The sequence below is a fragment of the Chelonia mydas genome, chromosome 1 (genome assembly GCF_015237465.2).
Source record: "Chelonia mydas isolate rCheMyd1 chromosome 1, rCheMyd1.pri.v2, whole genome shotgun sequence".
Classification (NCBI taxonomy): domain Eukaryota; kingdom Metazoa; phylum Chordata; order Testudines; family Cheloniidae; genus Chelonia; species Chelonia mydas.
Window position 1 is genome coordinate 23,125,013 of NC_057849.1, and position 19,861 is coordinate 23,144,873.

General features: G+C 42.0%; 1 protein-coding gene across 3 annotated transcripts; it reads left to right on the forward strand.

The window, feature by feature from the left end:
- The first annotated feature begins 2,085 nt into the window (after nt 1–2,085).
- PRSS23 (serine protease 23) lies at nt 2,086–14,414 on the forward strand. Of its 3 annotated transcripts, none has more exons than XM_043528645.1 (2): nt 2,086–2,375; nt 11,058–14,414. In XM_043528645.1, the coding sequence occupies exon 2, from the start codon at nt 11,071–11,073 to the stop codon at nt 12,187–12,189; it is 1,119 nt and encodes a 372-aa protein (XP_043384580.1). In that variant the 5' UTR covers nt 2,086–2,375; nt 11,058–11,070; the 3' UTR covers nt 12,190–14,414. The 3 variants fall into 3 exon arrangements, with proteins under 3 accessions (XP_043384580.1, XP_007060667.1, XP_027678833.1); XM_007060605.4 differs by having other exon boundaries at nt 2,133–2,959; XM_027823032.3 differs by lacking the exon at nt 2,086–2,375 and adding an exon at nt 2,563–2,963.
- Nucleotides 14,415–19,861: the final 5,447 nt, after the last annotated feature.

Below are 19,861 nucleotides of genomic sequence, written 5' to 3' on the forward strand. Positions count from 1 at the left end.
AAATAAATTAAAGCAAAAAGTATCTGTATATTCCTTGAACTGAAATTCCAGCACCATCTCAGCTTCTAAGACTATCCACGTGGAAAAGCAATCTATGGCTTATTTAGAACAGTTTTGTCTGCATTTCAAGCTTTACTAGTTCTTTGTAAAGTTAGGATGAGAGAGAAGGCTCGAGTCAGCACACAAATTGATTCCTGAAGAATTTATACTTATTGCATGGGCTAATGGAAATCAGCAGGGAATTCTGGCAAAAACGACAGGGATTTTCCCCGCAAATCTGCAGGATTTTTGCATCTGTGTTTGTATCTTGGCTCTTCTTCTTCTTGGCTCTTCTTTTCTTTTCCTGCCAGATATCATTATATAGATTCAACAAAGATGGGCAATTAAAAATAAATATAGACATAATATATCATACAAATAATTAGAATCATATATTTGCATGATGTGGCAATAGCTGAGCGATACACTGCAGAGCTGTGTGACAAAATGCATTTGGACTCATCCTGCAAACATGCATGTGAGCAAATTTACGCACGTGAAGAGCCCCACTGATATTACTACTTCGGTGTGTAAGGTTACACATGTGGGAAAGCATTCAGTCAGAACAGGGGTTGGTAAATTATGGCCCACGGGCCACAGCCAGCCCTCAGTTCCCGCCACAGAGCGGGGTCGGGGGTTTTCCCTGCTCCGGCGCTCCAGCCAGGGAGCAGGGTTGGGGGCTTGACCCACTCCGCGTGGCTCCCAGGAAGCAACTGGTATGACCCGCTCCGGCTCCTATGTAGTACAGGGAGGCATGGCCAGGTGGCTCTGCGCACTGCCCTGCCTGCAGGCTCCGCCCCCGCAGCTCCTATTGGCCATGGTTTCTACGGGGCAGCACACAGAACCGCCTGGCCGCTCCTGGGTGCTGCAGGAGGGACATGCTTCTGGGAGCTACTTGCGGTAAGCACCGCCTGGAGCCTGCATCCCTAAGTGCCACCCCCCCTGTTCCCCAATCCCCTGCCACAGCCCTGTTCCCCCTTCTGCCCTCTGAACCCCCCAATCCCAGCCCAGAGCCCCCTCTTGTACCCCAAGCCTCTCATCCCCAGCCCTACCCCTGAGCCCACACCCCAGCCAGAGCCCTCACACCCCCCCCCGTGCCCCAACAGCCTGCCCCATCCCTGATCCCTCTCCTGCCCTCTGAACCCATTGGTCCCAGCCTGGAGCCTCCTCCTGCATCCCAAAACCCTCATCCCCAGCCCCACCCCAGAGCCAACACCGCCAGCCAGAGCCCTCAGACCCCCCCCATACCCCAACCCCCTGCCCTAATCCCCCCCACCGCCCTCCAAACCCCTCGGTCCCAGCCTGGAGCCCCCTCCTGTACCCCAAACCTCTCATCCCCAGCCCAGAGCCCTCACCCCCCCCCGCACCTTGAACTCCTCATTTCTGGCCCCACCCCAGAGCCCACACCCCCAGCCGGAGCCCTCACCCCCCTCCCCTACACCTCTACCCCCCAATTTTGTGAGCATTCATGGCCCGCCATACAATATCCATACCCCGATGTGGCTCTCAGGCCAAAAAGTTTGCCCACCGCTGAGTCAGAACCTTCCTTATTCAATGGAATAAGTAAAATTTGTACAGAGGAGAAATCCTGGTCCACTGAAGGCAGTGGCAAACTCCCACTGACATCAATGGGATCAGGATTTCGCCCATAAAATTCATACTTACACCTTAAGGTCTCGTCCCACAGCCTTTATTAGCGTGAGTACCTGCCCATCCTGCCTTTACTTTGAATTGACCAGCAGACTCCTGCTGGGTAAGAAGTTAAGGCCTATAAATATCATTTGTAACATCCCTTTATTAAGCAATAATATAACAACTGTACACGAACAGCCGCGAACACTGCAGCCTCATTATTGCAAGTTGTGCTTTAGGCCATAACTGCAGAATTCAGTGGGGTACAGTATGGTGTGAAATTCCCAGAGTGGGGTCGTTAGGGGGAGTCAGCTGTTTCCCCATCTATTTTATGCATCTGATTAAGATCATAAAGTTCTCAGGGAAGGATCCCTGACTTTTTAGGTGTCAGTCAAAGCTCTGCGTCTTCACCCAGGGCAGTGACAAGCTCAGTATTAACGCCACCATGGGTGGGGTAGGTGGCACCTTGTAAACCCGCCTGCACAGAGCTCCAAGGGCTTTGTGAGCCAGTTTTCAAACGGCGAAACCAGCGCAGGAAAATAACGCGAAGCAGATTAGGCATTGGCCGTTCCCTGGGGCTGGAAAGGAACTGCAGGCAGCCCCGAGGATTTTTGGAGGGGGGGGTGGGCAGAGGATCTTTGCCACAGAAATCCCCGCTTGGAAACGGGGGGGCCACACCTTGCGTCTCTGCAATTCTCCCCACGGTAAGGCGTAAGGGTGCGGGGAGGCGGCCGCTGGCTCCTCTTTGTGCCGCGAGTGCGCACAGAAGGGGAGGGGGCGGTGGGCCCGGAGTGGGGGTGCTGCGCGGGGGGAAGGGCAGTGGAGCTGCAGCACCAGGCCAGCCTCCTGCTAGCTCCAGCAATCCGGAGTGCGGGTGGGTTGGGTCTCATGGCGCCTGCGCTGCGGAGGCGCCAGTTGCTGTTTGCAGGAAAGTTTTGGTAGCAGCAGCAGGAGCCGGAGGGCTCGAGGGTGACACCTGCAAGGAGGACTGAGCTGCCTCTTCCAGCCCTCCCCTTCCCGCTCCCCTTGGAAGCTTTCTAGCCAATGCAGGGGAGCTGTGCACTGAGGATCGCAAGGGAAATGCAACTGGAAACCCCAAAGTGTGTGTAGCAACCTGAGCATTTCACTGAGGGGGTGATAGGAGGAGGCAGGTCTGAGTCAGCGAGAGATTCCATCAGAAGGCAGCAGAGCAGCCTGGAGTTATGGGACCAGACCCTTCACCTGCCTGATCTTGCTCAGAAGGGCACTTAGCTGTAAACCTTGACTGAGCCTTGCATGTGAGGAGGTGGTAAGTACGTAAAGCGATCCTGGACATTATGGTTTTAGAAGGGAGTGCAAGTGTAAATCGACCTGGCTGGCATATGCTCTGCACAAAAGGGGACAATTCTTTCTGGGGCTTGGGATGCTGACTGTTTTTAAGGGGGATTCGGTGGGTCTATAACTTTTGCAAGCTGTAAACAGTCTCCTACCAAAAAAAAAAAATGCAAATTCCTTCAGCAAATCACTGATCCATGGATCAGTATTAGCCAGGGGGTGGACAAAGGGTATTGGGATGAGGATAACCAAGCTGCCTAGATAAGATGTGTTAAAAGTATTACTAGCTGTCTCTTTATTCGGTTAAAATAGTTTTTGTGCTGAGAAAGATACAAGTACAAAGTCTTACCGAGATCTAATCATCAGACATAGTTGATACGGACAAAGTAGAAGAGTAATTTCAGGCTAGAAGTTGTGGAATCCAAAGACAATATCACATTTCCTAATTGAGAGATAGTCTTGGGACCTTTAGCCCGGTGCAGTTTATTTATTTATTTATTTAGGAAGAATGAAATCTTTGGCATTAGTTATCAGAAAGAAACTAGCCAGTAAATTAAATAGAATCTAGAGAATTATTTCATGACCGCTGTCTTTCCTCCATGAGTTTGCCTGCCTTCAGTTTTGTTCACACATTTTTAGGAAGCATAAGGCAATTTCTTTGGGTGGAAATTAATGTTTAACTCTTAGCTACATGAATGTGAACACGCCCTGGCCAACCGTCCTCCCCCCCAAAAATATATCTAGCAAACAAAAAGTAGAATAATGTTTCTTCTTGGATTCTGATTGTGAACTGAAATCACCTAACTCCTGAAACTATAGTATTGGCATTTGTTGTATGCAAACACTTCTTTTTCAAGCTATAATCATTCATCAATAGTTGTTAATTTTTAAATAGAAGAAAAAACATGGCTCGTAGAACTGACACTGTGCAAATTACATCATTTTGAAGTACAAACAGGGACTGGCAGAGCATCTTATGAGAAAACAGCTGATAAAAAATCATGTTTGCTTTATTTCACACTGGGTGACACCCAGGAGACATTCACAATAGCCAGCAGCTGGAGCAAGTTCTCCTAGGTAAGGAGTTGTGGTGCTGAGCTCTGCACTGAATGGCTGCAGGTCTATTGATAATCCATTTTTGTTAAAGAAAGATATTAAATTACTTGTATTTTAGGCTATTGCTACAATTGGGGACATTCAGTCTTGTTCCGAGGGTGGGTGATAGATAGCTCAAGTGGAGATCTGCTTTGCAGTGTCCCATAGGGCAGTGGCTCTCAACCTTTCCAGAGTACTGTACCTTTTGCAGGAGTCTGATTTGTCTTGCGCACTCCCAAATTTCACCTCACTTAAAAACTATTTGCTTACAAAATCAGACATAAAAATACATAGCACACTAGTACTGAAAAGTTGCTTACTTTCTTATTTTTACCATATAATTATAAAATAAATCAACTGGAATATAAATAATGTACTCTCATTTCAGTGTATAGTATATAGAGCATTGTATGAACTTTTAGTTTGAACTGATTGGCTAGTGCTCTTTATGTAGCCTGTTGTAAAACTAAGCAAATATTTAGATGAGCTGATGCGCCCCCTAGAAGACCTCTGTGTACCCCCAGGGGTACATCTATCCCTGGTTGAGAACCACTGCCATAGGGAACAGTGTTTGGGCAACTACAATAACTCCTGTCACATTACATTACAGTGTGTATCGCTCAGGTTGGTTGATATCAGTGACCATGTGTATCATCACTTACAATTTGCTAATTTAGAGAATGGTCCATAATCTGTGGTCCTGTGTAATGAAAACCAAAACTATTTTATAGCAAGGGGAAAAAATGGATGGGGGTGGGTGGGGAGGCAGACAGAAGAATCTTCTAAAGAAATTGAACTAATTGGTAAAAATATAAATATGGTTCTATTTCTTTTTTTGTGTCACTCTAGTACATGTGCCAAAATGCCCTTTGTGCCTACTGTATATGTTGGCAGATACCTCTGGCTTGATAGTATTGAAATCTGTTTCAGGTTTTCCAGCACATCTCTTCTTATAATCTTCAAACTAGTGGAGAAGGGACAGAGTGAATGAAACTTTACTCATCCACTGGCCTCACTGTTCAGTGTCACTGACAGACTAATGTATATGTGTTATGTTTTAATTGCACTGAGGGCTTTGGTAGCTCTTAAACTGGTGCTCGGTTAGTTCTGTGTTTTAACAAGTTTCATGACTAAGAAAAGCAGCTGAGGTATTTTGGCACAGTGGTAACAGTAATTTGGTTCATTTCTGTCATTTGGATTGAGGTAGGTTTTGGTTGGTTTTTTTGTCACAGCCCTATGGAAAAACTTTCTTCATTTCAAAATGTAGTGGAGACTAGTCTGGTCATAGGATTTCACACTGTACGTTCCAGGACTTATTTTCATTTTACAGTCCATTACGAGTACCACCCCTGAATGCTGAACTCTTTCAAAAATGTACTTGCTTATTAGAAGATGATTCATGTACACTCCGAACAAGGCAGTTCTCTTTCACCAGCATTTTCTTAAGGCATGACTGTCTATTGCAGACAGGAAAATGTGTCTGCAAGTGTTCTATTAGCATGGGGAGCCCCAGAGTAGCTGTCAGTGTTTCCATTTCCAAAGCAATTGTAATGCCATTATCACACTTGACCATGTACAAAACACTTTCTGGAGGTTCCTATCCTGCATAGCAGAGCAATATTTTGTATTGAGTAAAAGAGTGTTCAGCGCTTCTGACATAATTCACGAAAGTGTTATTGTAGCCATGTTGGTCCCAGGATAAGAAAGAGACAAGGTAGGTGAGGTAATGTCTTTTATTGGACACTCTGTTTACCTTCTCCAGACCTGAGGAAGAACTTGAAAGCTTGTCCCTTCCACCAACAGAAGTTGGTCCAGTAAAAGATATTACATCACCTGCATTGTCTCTCTGAGAATTCAATAAAACAGAACAATAGTTTCTAAAGTATAAACAGTTGTACATTGCAGAACAGTATTCTCACCAATGAACTAAAAATATGTTACAATAATCAGTGAAAATGTGCTTCATTTCTTTTCCATTTTATCTTGTTTTCTGACATCTTTGAGCAAGACTTGCAAAATAATCATTATTTGAATCTAGTTCAAGGGTAATATGGCACAGAAATGTCCTGCCTACTATTTATTTTCTTTAAAACTAGAAATGAAGGGGTAAATACTAGGTTCCCTTGGAATAAATTTGGCATGGTGCCTAATTTTGGTTTCAGAATTAGGGAACATCCACTCGCTTTCAAAAATAAACTCATGTTTCCCTCAGATAACTTTTTGAGATGATTCCCCCATATGGAAAGAAATGACATGCAGTGGTTTGCATCCCGCGATAAATTGTACAAAATTTGTTCTACGTACTGTACATCAGAATAAGCTTGTATAGATATACGCCTACCTGAATTTCTTAGGTTTTAACAGTGAAACAATAGTAATTTATTATCTGGATACATTACACAGACTGAAACAAATGTCCCACTCTGTAATCAGTTTTGGCTACTAATCTGACGCCGAAGCTTTTAATTTTTTTTCTCTAGTGCCTTATTTATGTTTTGATAAGAATTGAGATAACAGAATAGTAGCTGATGAAACGGCCTTTACATCCAAAAAACTCACAATGGGATCAGGCAGCACTAAAGACAGGGAAAAGTTACAGAAAGCTTTACACAAATGCATTAATTGCTGTAAAGCCCGCTTTAAAAAAGTTCATAGTAGGCACAGATGTGATTCATTCTTTTGAAACGTTTTCTGGGCACATGTACAGTTCCAACACACTCATCTTCTTATTCTCCTCATTGGAAGGCTACCCTCTGCTGGCTGAAACTACATTTACACAGAGAAGGGGAAACTTTCAGCTTTGGGCAAATGATGGTCTACAGCAGTGGTTTTCAACCTGTGGTCCGCAGACCCTAGGAGTCCACAGACTATGTCTAAATTTCCAAAGGATTCTGTAACTCCATTTGAAATTTTGTAGGGGTCTGCAAATGAAAAAAGGTTGAAAACCACTGGTTTGCAGCATGAAACAGTTTCATTCTTCCCCTCTTGCCCACTCCTAAATAAACCAGCTAAGGGTGAGTGGCAGTCGTGTCACCAGGAGTGGCTTTATGTGACAAATTAATTAAAAAGGGATCTGATGTATATGTCTGAAACGTCATATGTCTTAAGGGGAGATCTTCATGTTGCTCTAGAACTCTGGGAAAGACAGAGGACCAAAATGAAGCCTGTTATTGTGCAGTTCCAGTAATGGAATACATTACCTTGTGAACTACCTAGCCAGAATGACATCTATACTCAGTTCCTAATGGTTCCCACATATGGTCCTCCCTATCACAAGTAAGGTTAGTTCTCAGCTGACTAATGCGAGAACATATGGTTTACAGAGCTGGAATGGTAAGATTTGTTTTTGTTAGTTTGTTATTCTGTACTTTTCCTCTCACTATTTATGCAACCAGTGCTCACTATGCCATCTTTCTGCCAATTTGCAGCTGTCTAAATCGGTAGATTTAGCCAGACCCAGCTGGTTTCCAATATTAATCCAACACTTTGCTGTCTAAATCATGTATATGTGTAAGTTCAGGATGCAAGGCAGGAAAGGGAGCATGAGAAGTCAACATTTCTAGCTGAATAAATGAGCAGCCATTTCCCAGTCTTATGAGGTCTCTGATTTTGTGATTATTATTGATTTTCAAGGCTGGCTAAGATTTTCCAGATGTTCCAGAAGTGACTAATGATGGTGGGTGTCTAACATCACGCACCCTTCAAAGGGTGGGGGCTCAACGCTTTCTGAAAATCAGGCACCTTTAAGGTGTCTGTTGTTTGGCATTCAAAAATCGAGGCACCCAAAATCACTAGTTATTTCTGAAAATCATATAACCACTTCTGGGGCTAGGAACTGGGGCACTATGTTCAGCCCCCATTCACCAAGTCCATAATCTACACATGTCTTATCTGCTTTTTTAGTGGTGTGGCAGAAATCTAATTTGCTGTGAAACGCAGCTTATGTCCTGAATATGCGAAGCCCATGCTAGGTCAGACCAATGGTCAGTCTAGCCCAGTATCCTGTCTTCCGACAGTGGCCAGTGCCGTATACTTCAGGGGGAATGAACAGTACAGGGCAATTATTAAGTGGTCCATTCCCTGTTGTCCCATTCCAGCTTCTGCCACTCAGAGGTTTAGTTGTGTCCCTGACCATTTTGCCTAATAGCCATTGATGGACCTTTCCTCAATGAACTTACCTAATTCTTTTTTGAACACAGTTATACTTTTGGCTTTCGCAACATTCTCTGGAAATGAACCCCACAGGTTTACTGTGTGTTGTGTGAAGAAGTACTTCCTTATGTTTTTTTTAAACTTGCTGCCTCTTAGTTTCATTGGGTGGCCCCTGGTTCTTGTGTTATATGAAGGGGTAAATAACACTTCCCTAGTCACTTTTCCCACACCATTCACGATTTTATAGACCTCAATCATATCTCCTCTGAGTTGTCTCTTTTCTAAACTGAACAGTCCCAGTCTTTTTAATCTCTCCTCACATGGAAGTTGTTCCATCCCCCTAATAATTTTTGTTGCCCTTTTCTCAACCTTTTCCAATTCTAATATATATAGTTGAGATGGGGCAACCAGAACTGTATGCAGTATTCAAGGTGTGGGCATACCATGGATTCATATAGTGGCATTATGATATTTACTGTCTTAATATCTGTCCCTGGCCTAATAGCTTCTAACTTTCTGTTAGCTTTTTTGACTGCCTTTGCACATTGAGCAAATGTTTTCGAAGATCTATCCACAGTGACTCCTAGAGCTCTTTCTTGAGTGGTAACAGCTAATTTAGACCCTGTCATTTTGTAATATAGTTGGGATTTTATGTTTTCCAATGGGCATTACTTTGCACTTGCCAACATTGAATTTCATCTGCCATTTTATTGCCTAGTCACGCAGTTTAGTGAGGTCCTTTTGTAACTCTTCACACTCAACTTTGGCTGTAACTGTCTTGAGTAATTTTGTATTGTCTGCAAACTTTGCCACCTCTCTGTTTACCCCCTTTTCCAGATCATTTATGAATATGATGAACAGCACTGGTCCCTATACAGATCTTTGGGGGAACCCGTTATTTACCTCTCTCCATTGTAAAAACTGACCATTTATTCTTACTCTTTGTTTCTATCTTTTAACCAATTACTGATCCATAAGAAGACCTTCCCTCTTATCCCATGACTTCTTACTTTGCTTAAGAGCCTTTGGTGAGGGACTTTCTGAAAGTCCAAATACATAATATCAACAGAAACACCCTTGTCCACATGCTTGTTGACCTCTTCAAAGAATTCTAATAGATTGGTGAGGCATGATTTCCCTTTACAAAAGCCATATTGACTCTTCCCTAATATATCATGTTCATTCTGAAAGATGAGTTTTGCCTACCTTTGTCTTAGCATCGATTACTACAAATGATGCTGACTGTAAAATTATCCAGAAGTAATATTTGAATCAGACACCTGTATCCTCTGCCAGACCATGGTTCCCGAAGGGCTCCCCAATAGAGCTTAGGAACAGAGAACTGTTTTGTAAAGAGTTGGGGAGAGTTATTTTCTTTTTAGTTCTTAGACACCTTCTGCAACTGTTTGTTGTAGTTTATTCACTTGAGGCATTTCAGGAATGATCATGAAGCCATTATCAGTGTAACCAGCAGGGTTTCAATATACATAAGCTCAACATAATTGTGATGTTTTGTTTGTATAATCCTTGTTCAAGAGAAGTCCTGCCTGCCTTCTCCCACCGAGCACTGTGGCTCCTGCAGTGATTCAGCTGTATGGCTAATTTTCAAATAAACTTCAGTTACACATTTTCTTTGTTCTCTGCTGCTTGAGACACTCTGCCTGTGGTTCATAAACACATTTACAGTCCCTCTGCGCTGTGAGAGGGTTGGTTTGCATTTCTAATTAATTTGATTTACTGTGGAATAAATCAATATGTTAGCTGAAAGTTCCTTCAGTACCTATAATCTTTTCTTCATTAGCTACCCTCACATAATAGCCGGACCTTCCCCATGCAAGCCTAAGGGGTAAAGTATGTTAAATAGACTAGAAACCCTCCTCTGTCTTAAACTGCAGGGGAAGCAAGCCTCTAATATACCAATGCTACAGAAACATGCCACCTGTGTATTTACTTCATCCATTTGATTAATTGTTAACCAAGATTATAAGCCCCTTGGAGCAGGAGCCCTCTATTTACTGCTTGTTTGTACAGTGCCTGGCACTGTGGGGTCCTGGTCTCAGTGAGGGCCTCTAGGGGTTACTGTAATATAAACAATAGATTATAAGTCAATTCATTGTAGCCTCTGAATGTAGGTATATGCTAATAGCCTGGCATTTTGTTCTGCTCCTCTAAAGATGCTGAGTACCTGCAGTTCCCACTGATGTCAGTGGGAGATGCTGGTGCTCAGTACCTCTGGAGAACCAGGAGGCTACCAATTTACAACTGTGCAGCCAAATTTAGATTTAGATTCCTACTCTTGGCACCCAAATTTGAAAGTGTCAGCCTGAGGGGTTTGTTACAATGTCTACATTGACCTAGCAGTCAGCCTAATATCCAGTAAAAGAAGAATTTGAAACAATTGGGACCATTAAAATTACTGGTTGGGAGCAGGGAACTCTTCTTAGGGGGCTTATGAAGTGGAGCCTGCGGGCTGCGTGATGTAGGCTGCCTGACATAAAACTGTACTATACCTACAATGCTGCCAGTTTGCTAAGAACAGAAAGACAATCAGTTGATATCTCAGGACTGGCAGTAGACCACATAAATAATCCCAAGGTCAAGTGCAAGCTTTAAGTGAGCTAGGATGTATTATACAGAACTTTTCCTTCCCCCAGTTACGAATCGCCTGATCCTGTGCACTGACTTCAATAGGATCAGGATTTACCCTTAAGTAGGGATAAAATTTCAGAACAATGCCAGGCATTTTGTTTGGCTAGCAAACTATTGCTTTGCAATGGTGAATGAATGTTTGCTTTAATAACCAGAGGATTCTTTTCTTTCCCCAGATTGGTGTTCAGCATGGCAGGTGTGCCAACTTTGATCCTCTTCCTGTGCACTGTTAAGGATGTTCTACCGTCCAATTCCCGCTGGAAACCAACCTGGCCATCTTACAAAGTGCCAGTAATCCTGCCACAATCTACCCTTAATCTAGACAAACCGCAGTTTGATGCAGAAACCAAACTGGAGGTGGTATCCTCTTGTGGCCTAGAGTGCCACAAGCGCTCCCCGCTGCCGACGTATGAAGAAGTGAAGGACTACCTGTCCTATGAGACCTTGTATGCCAATGGTAGTCTTGTTGAAACTGAAGTAGGCATTTACATTATCAGCCGTGGCGGTGATGGGTCACAAAGCAGATCTCGAACAAAGAGGCAGATTTATGGCTACGACAGCAGGTTTAGCATTTTTGGCAAGGACTTCTTGTTGAATTACCCTTTCTCCACTTCGGTGAAGTTGTCCACAGGTTGTACAGGGACGCTGGTGGCAGAAAAGCACGTCCTTACCGCAGCTCACTGCATCCACGATGGCAAAAGTTACGTCAAAGGAGCCCAGAAACTGAGGGTGGGCTTCCTTAGGGCTAAAGTGAAAGATGGTAGCAAAGGGGCTAATATCACGAGCTCAACAATGCCAGAAAAAATGAAATTCCAGTGGATCCGGGTGAAACGGACACACGTCCCTAAAGGATGGATCAAAGGAAATGCCAATGATATCGGCATGGATTATGACTATGCCCTGTTGGAGCTCAAGAAGCCGCACAAAAGAAAATTTATGAAGATAGGTGTGAGCCCACCAGCTAGACAGTTGCCTGGAGGGAGGATTCACTTCTCTGGCTATGACAATGATCGTCCTGGAAATCTGGTTTACCGTTTCTGTGATGTCAAAGATGAAACGTTTGACCTCTTATATCAGCAGTGCGATGCCCAGCCAGGGGCGAGCGGCTCTGGGGTGTATGTGAGGATGTGGAAGAGACAGCATCAGAAATGGGAGCGTAAAATTATTGGGATATTTTCAGGGCATCAGTGGGTGGACATGAATGGTTCCCCACAGGATTTCAATGTGGCTGTTCGCATTACACCCCTCAAATATGCACAGATCTGTTACTGGATCAAAGGCAACTATCTTGACTGTAGGGATGGATAAAGACAATGAATCTTCCAGAAAGCACTTCATAGCCTTAATTACTTATCCAAGGAAAAGCCAAACTTCTATCATTACGAATGTGTGTGATTCTACTTTGAGATACCTGGACATAATTTATAAAATTACAAGCAGGCCACCTTGTTCTTTGGAAAGTGATTGTGTGACATAATTGCAGTTAGAAAATGTTAATTTGAGGAGGAAGAATAACTGCTGGGAGAGGAGAGCTCAGGTGGAATTGCTGACTTTGCAGTTCTAGCAATTTAAGATTAACTTGGGGGTTGGTAAACAATGCAAAATCTGAAGGGTTTCCAAAGAGTTGTATGAAAGGAATGCTGTCGGGTACCTCACACCAGCTTTGTTTGTACCCCAAACACAGGATTGATGGAAATGTTTTAATCTGAAATTTTAAACAAAAATATTTCCATGATATTGGAGGTAAAAAGGGGTGTTTAACAACAACCCCCCACCTGCAGTGTTTGCCACCTAAATGTTGCAGTATTGTGCGTGCATGAGAACCAGAGTGCAAGAGAGACTAGGCTTACATTGTTGAAGATGAATGTCATGCAAATAACATAAAGGGTAAATAAATAGATGTGATTTTTCCAATTTTAATGTTTGAGTGATTTGAGGCTTTATGAGTAACATAGGTAAGAAAATACTTTTTAAACATCTAGGCCATAATCATGCAAAGCCAGGCATGCATGGAATTTGAGTCACGCAAGCGGTGCTATTGAGTTCTGCTCACTTAAGTAGAGTTGTGCATGGGATTAAATTTTTAGCATCTGGGCCACAATTGTTAACATGACAGTGTCCTTATACATATATTGTATAGAAGGTGTATAGGGGGAAGAGAGTTGTTTCCTTTTGTGACTTATCTAGATCTTTAATCATGGAAAATTTCTAGCCGTCAGCGTCCCCTCCAGCAATGCAAGCCCTTTGGGAGGGGAGAACCACCATCCTTAGTTTTCTTGGCTTCCTAAGTTGTAAGGCCTTAAAATAAATAGAAGGAGAGAGGATGATGTAGTTGTTACTGCATTTTTCCTTCCATCCCTTGAAAATCTGTGCCCTTCTTCCCACAGATGGATGAGAAAGAAAGAAAAGATTTGTTAACTAGATTTCTATGTGTCTCTCTGCCATCCCACTTTGACAGTGTACCTTAACCCAGATCTTGACTTCTTATTTTTTCTTACAACATTTGGGGCAGTTTTTTTTCAGAATTGCAAGTCATGAGCAGTTCTTGACACGCACAACTCACCAGTTCTGCAGCTGTAATAGAGCTAGTTGAAAGAGCCAAATTGTAGGACGTAGTCCGAAATATGGATAAAATGATGCACCGGTGTCTCTTGTAGACATTGATGCCTGTAATTTTACTGTAGCAAAATCATAATTCCAACAAAAACTACCTTTTTATGGGTTGAGAAAACCCAGCCAAATACTGTTGTGCAGCAAACAATGTTGATAAAACAAAGAACTTTCTATATATAATATTTCTCAGATGGATTTCACCACTGTATTTCAGTAACATTGCTAGGCTGGTGTCATGGCAGCCTGTCACCACTCTTTAAATAGGAAGGTGGACACTGCTTCAAACTCTAGTCTCCATTCCATCCATGCATCTCCCGCTAATTTCTGAAGCTCGTTGACTTATGCATTGCAGAGATGTTACTGCAAAGTGCAGCGCTGTCCGGCAAAATGGCTGAGCTGAGCAAGATTGAGTCTAGGTAGGCTTTGTTCCTGAGCTTTATAGGAGAATTGTAATTCAGTTAAGCCTTATTTTTCTTTCACTTTACTAATTTTTGTGGTGTGGGAAAACACACTCCTGATGGTGCTTTATCTTTCTAGAGGCTTTCTGAAAGCCATTTTTGCTAGAGCAGCCTAAAGATGTTTTTGATAGCAGGTGCAGTGTTCAAGACTGTGGAACCCTTCCTTGCTGGGTGTTTGCACTCAGATACGTACAGTTACTAATGCTTTAAAAATATGAATAATCACCATATGTATTTGACAGACTACTTCTGCCTTTTTTATTCTAGATTTACTTTATTTTGTGGCTGTTAGCTGGAGCACTTCTGTTTGAATGTATCACAGTGAATAAAGAAAAGTAATGGAATTTCAGTGCGGACACTCTTGTACTTGTACTTGTACCATACCTGGGTTTGTAACTTCAATCTCTTTTAGCTGTTACTTATTTGTAAAGGCATTCAAATACAAGCACAGTTGTATCAACATCCTCGATGCTGTTTCTTCATTTATTTCCTTTCAGCTTTCTTTCTTTCCTCCACAGTCATTGCAGATAATCAAATGTATTTCAGTAGAGATGATTATTTAACCCTACTGAAAGGCCTCTGGAAATGCTCACCTGCATGTGATGATTGCATTTCCAAATCAAGAGTCATAGGATCACCTTAGAGATGACAATGACCTATTACAACACACAGTCAAACTCATTCTTAGTGTAACTCCACTGAAGTAAAGGGAGGAATGTGGCCCAATGATTCCATCTCCTGCAAGTGCAGGATATAGTCTCATGACAAAGAATATAATGGACCTGATTTTCCTACTCTTACGTTGGTGTAAATTGGAAATAACCCCTTTGACAACAATAGTTACAGTGAGAGGAGAACAGGGGTCATTGAGTGAAAATATGTTGCATGCACTGAATCTTTTTTTTTAGATGTGCAATTTTGAGAATTTAGTCCCTGATTCTTTGAAACACATAAGCACATGCTTATTTCCCATTAAAGCACATTCTTAAGTGCTATCCCAAACTGAGGCCTTAGCTCTCAGGTATTCTAAAGCATCTTAATATAAATATAGAGATGCTGTTAAGGCTGGTGGAGTGAACATTTTCAATAGGCAAGCCAACTGGTATGTATAATTTTTTATCAGTCAAATTACCAGTGTGCTTATGCAGCAAGTTTAGAAAGAGGTAGTGGGGGATCACTTTCCTCTTACCGTAATCCCTATGCATGCACTAGGTTTTTAATCATAAACTCAAGGGAATTTGTAGACATCTTGGGTGGAATTTTCATATATACTCAGCATTGGCTTAATTGCTCCCAGTTACATCAGTGGAAGTTTTGCCACTGTTTTCAGTGGGAGCAGATTTCAGCCAATGCTGAGTGGTTTTGAAAATCCCGCTCTCTGAATGCATTTGTCTTGATATTATAATTGGGGCATATTTTAACTAGAGAAAAGCAGCTCATCAAGGGGGCAAAAATAACTTTTGTTTTTAAAGGCACAATATGGCAAACCCACATCTAACAATATACCACATTGCTTTTATATCTCAGTATAGTGCAGAGGAGGAACCTAGATATTCTGTTCTGGTTAGTTTTAGATTCTGGTACATGGAAAGGATTACATGGGATGAAGCGAACCTCTCCTGTTACAGCATCCTTACAAGGCTGACATAGGGTAAATCCTGGTTAGTCTGAAATAACTCTCCCCTCTGGATGGAGGGGTTGATGAGGGGATGGGGGCGGGGAAGATGGAAACTGAAAAGAAGCAAGAACACAGAACATTCTCAGCTCTCCCAGGTGGCCATGCTGAACGTGTTTCACTGAGAACTGTAGAATGTCAACATGGTCCATTGTCAGAGCAAAGGTATTCTCCTTGAATCTGTAATTGCTTTGCAATGGAATTCCCGGGCCTGGCTGCGTATAGTGCAGTGGTGATCTTAAAGTTCCATGCTGAACTCTGAGCAAGTATAATACATACTTGAAATTCTTTTCCGTGTTGCCACTTAATCTGCCATTTGTTAGCCCTTCCTGGTAGAGTGCCAACTCAATGTGCACACTGTCTTTTTCAAGAGAAGCTTTCAAAGAATGGAAAGAGCATGCTGGGTGGGTAGAAACATTTCTGTTTTCTTGGAGTGAAAGGAAATGGTGGACAGCCCAAAGCAGCAGAGAGAGGAGTGTAGTTAAATGGGGCATCAGTACAGCATACAATAAATACAGGATTTAAAGTACTGTATTGGTCACATTTTGTAAATGATTATTTACATTTCCATCGCATTTTTTATCTGAGAATCTAAAAACACATCATAAGCATAAATTAATTAATCAAAATGCCTCTGTGAGGTAGGTAGGTAAGTAGTAGTAGCTGACTTTTTAAAGACATGAAAACTGAGACACCGAGAGCTTAGGCCAAAATTTCCAAACATACATCCTAAAGTTAGACATCTACAGATAAATAAGTGGCCTCATTTACAGCTGTCCTAAACTCCCATTTAGGAGCTCAAATATGGAGCTTGGTTGTCCATAGTTAGGCAACCATACTTGAAAATTCTGGCCTAAGTGGCTCCTCCATTGTCACACAGGAAGTTTTCGCTTGAGCTGGGACTACAGCCCAGATCTTTTCCAGCCCAATCATATGCTTGAATCACAAGAACATCTTTCCCCATTTCTGCGTGGTAAATACTAGCTGGCATCTGAAAGGTGTATTACTGTGGATTCTACTTGAATGTGGATTTGTGCAGGTGAGTAGAAAAAGGGTAGAACAAAACTGGAAGGGAAAACATCTGAGTGGCCTGAGCTCTTGCCAATGGTAATGAGAAATTGGGTGAAAATTAGCAATAATACTTCACAGTTCTATGAGGCCTGATTCTGAAATCAGTTGGTGTCTTTCTGTTAACTCAGGGGAACTATTAGTCAGGCTTATAGTGCTTTTTGGCTAAAGATTTGAAAGTACTTCACAAACAACTGCTGAGTGAGTTTATATAAAATTTGGGGGCTAGAGGAAGAGAGAAGCTAATATTCTTATGCAAAGATTTTATTGGATGTCTAATGTTTTTGTTAAAAGAAAATAAAACATAATTAACAGCATGAATGTAGACCAATGTGTATGTACAGCGGCAGCTAAAGAACTAGACACCTTTGATACTCGGTCAAACATATGCTTATATTATACTAGAAATTCAATTCACTCCAAATAGTGAAATTGTCTATTATGTGTAACTGAAATTCATCAACATTCACTAACTTCGGATTCAGAAATCACTGGTTATTGTACTTTGATAGGAAGATTTTCTTTTCCTGATAAGAGACCAAGGAGAATTGTGTGTAATACATGACGGTAGAGTGTGGTATGAAGGTTTTATCAGCATTTGTTTGGGATGACAGACATCCTCAGCTGTAGTGAAACCATAAGAGTGTCATGACATTTTGTGTGTCATACTAAAGTTCTAATAAAATGTTTTTGCCACACCATCATGTACTTGGCATATGCCATATGTGATACAGAAAAAAAACTATTTTAGGAATGATGTAGATTTAAATCTTTTTTACTGGAAATATTTCTTATATCATTCTGCCTGTAAATCCAGAGGCATTTAGCTAACATGTGGGGCTTATTAGGGGAAAATATTCATTCGTTTTCATTTAAAACATCTCAAAAAATTACTTAAAAGCTTTTCTAGTCCTAAAACCAGATTCTGAGCTGGAACCAAGACATATTTACCACAGCATGGAAGGGGTTGGGTGACACAAAGGTTGGTTTTAGCTGAGTTGTACCATTACTTTTGTGCTGGGTCTTCTGTACTGGTACTATTCTGTCCTCAGTGTAAGGGGGATGGACTCAGTGCTCAGACGTTGGTACTGTAGCTTATAATCAATATTCTAAACAAAATTCTATATTAAGTAAAAACTCATTTGGTAGCTGCTTTGTTGTAATCTTATTTCTATTAAATAGAGGAATTTAATTACATGGAGGGTTTTCGGTAAGGAAGGTAGTTAGTGGGTGGGGGAATGCTGCCATAATGGGGATATGAAATGACACTTGGCTCAAGGGTTAAATAAACCATTTCCAGTCATACTCAGAGCTCAGTGATTCAGGAGCTAAATTAGCAATCAACATTACCCAAAAGAACTACAGTAGTGTGAATGCATTGTTCCATTTCCTATAGTACTATATATCCATATTTAAACAGTATGAAATATTTAATTTATATATATTATTCTCACAGCAAAATGACTGACCAAATATTACATTATTTTATCAACTACAAGTGGTTATTAACACAGTGAAAGCATCCTGATTGGTTAATAACTTAGGCTGGTTAATAATTAAGTCACACACTGTTTTAATATCATGTGCCACAAAGAACCACAAGAGACACATTAAAGAGCCATTTGCAGCTCGCGATCCTCAGTCTGAGTATCTCTGCATTAGACAGTTTTCAGTGGAATCCAAAGACACTATATCTAAGGCTGACTACGCTGCAACCTTGGGCTGTGATTCCCCTGCTTGTGTATGCATACATGACTAGTTCTCATCAAGCTATTGTGAGTATAAATTGCCGTGTAGCTGCACTAGCACTGGTAGCAGTAGCAAGGGCACGTCTGAGCTGTGCCGAGTATATACCCACCGGTTTCAGGTGGGTTTGTACGCACCACAGGGGAGCTATGCCTCTGCTGTTGTGTTATTGGCTACACTGTTATTTATACTTGTACTAGCTCGATGAGAACTAGCGCGATGTGTACATGAGCAGGGGAAGGAGTGTAGACATAGCCTACATCACTTGGATGTATTTTCCGCCTAGTCCTTATGCAAAACTGCAGCGAATATACTTGTTCAGTTTCCCTTTAGCTCTAAGCTGGAGGCACAGATGCTGTGGGTGAGAGAATAATTCCATTTCCATCCTTGATTGATCCAAGTGAGAATGGTGATTTACTGGGAATGGGACAAGGAAGCATTAGCCTTATTTCACACCGGTTACAGAAGAGCTGTGGGATGGACAGCTTCCTTTTGTTACTGCCCTGGATTTGTTTTTGAAATGGCAGCCTTCAGGTGAAAGGCGCACTGTCGCTTTTAATGCTCTCCTAAGACACAGGCACCAAGTCTCCGTCATGGGGTCTGGGCTAGAATGTAAAGTAGTCTGATAGTTAGCCTGCCTGGGAAACATAATGCTACCTAAGCTCTTTCCAAGGGTCATGGTCTTTCCGTGAAAGCCAGTTGATAACTTCTCCAGTAAAGTGTTACCAGAACCTGGCTGGCAAATAAGCTGTCTTGTGCAGGCCTTGTAAAAACGTGGGCACTCTGTCCTGCCTCATGTCACAAAAGTTTCAGTCAGCTAAGAAGTTTGGGGGCGGAAGGAAAATGTCACAGTGGACCTAATCCCGCTTCCACTGAAGTCAGTGGGGAGTCTTGCCATTGACTTCAGTTGGAGCAGAAGGAAGGTCTGTGTGCACAGTAAAATACCATGAGACTTAACAAATGCCACTGGTCATGTGAGAGAGCGCTTCTATCATGCCAGCTCTTCTGAAAGGGCATTGTTAGGAACAGAAACAGAGGAGAAGATGTTTTCTAGCACTTGTTGGGTCGGGGGGTGGGAATCAAATGTTCAGTAAAGCAGGAATACAGTAGAATGTCAGAGTTACGAACACGTCGGGAATGAAGATTGTTTGTAACTGAAATGTTAGTAATTCTGAACAAAACTTTATGGCTGTTCTTTCAGCAGTTTACAACTGAATATTGACTTAATACAGCTTTGAAATTTTACTATGCAGAAGAAAAATGCTGCTTTTAACCATCTTAATTTAGATGATACAAGCACAGAAACAGTTTCCTTACCTTGTCAAATATTTTTTTGATAAACTTTCCCTTTACATTTTTAGTAGTTTACGTTCAACAGAGTACTGTACTGTATTTGCTTTCTTTTTTTTTCTCCCTGGTC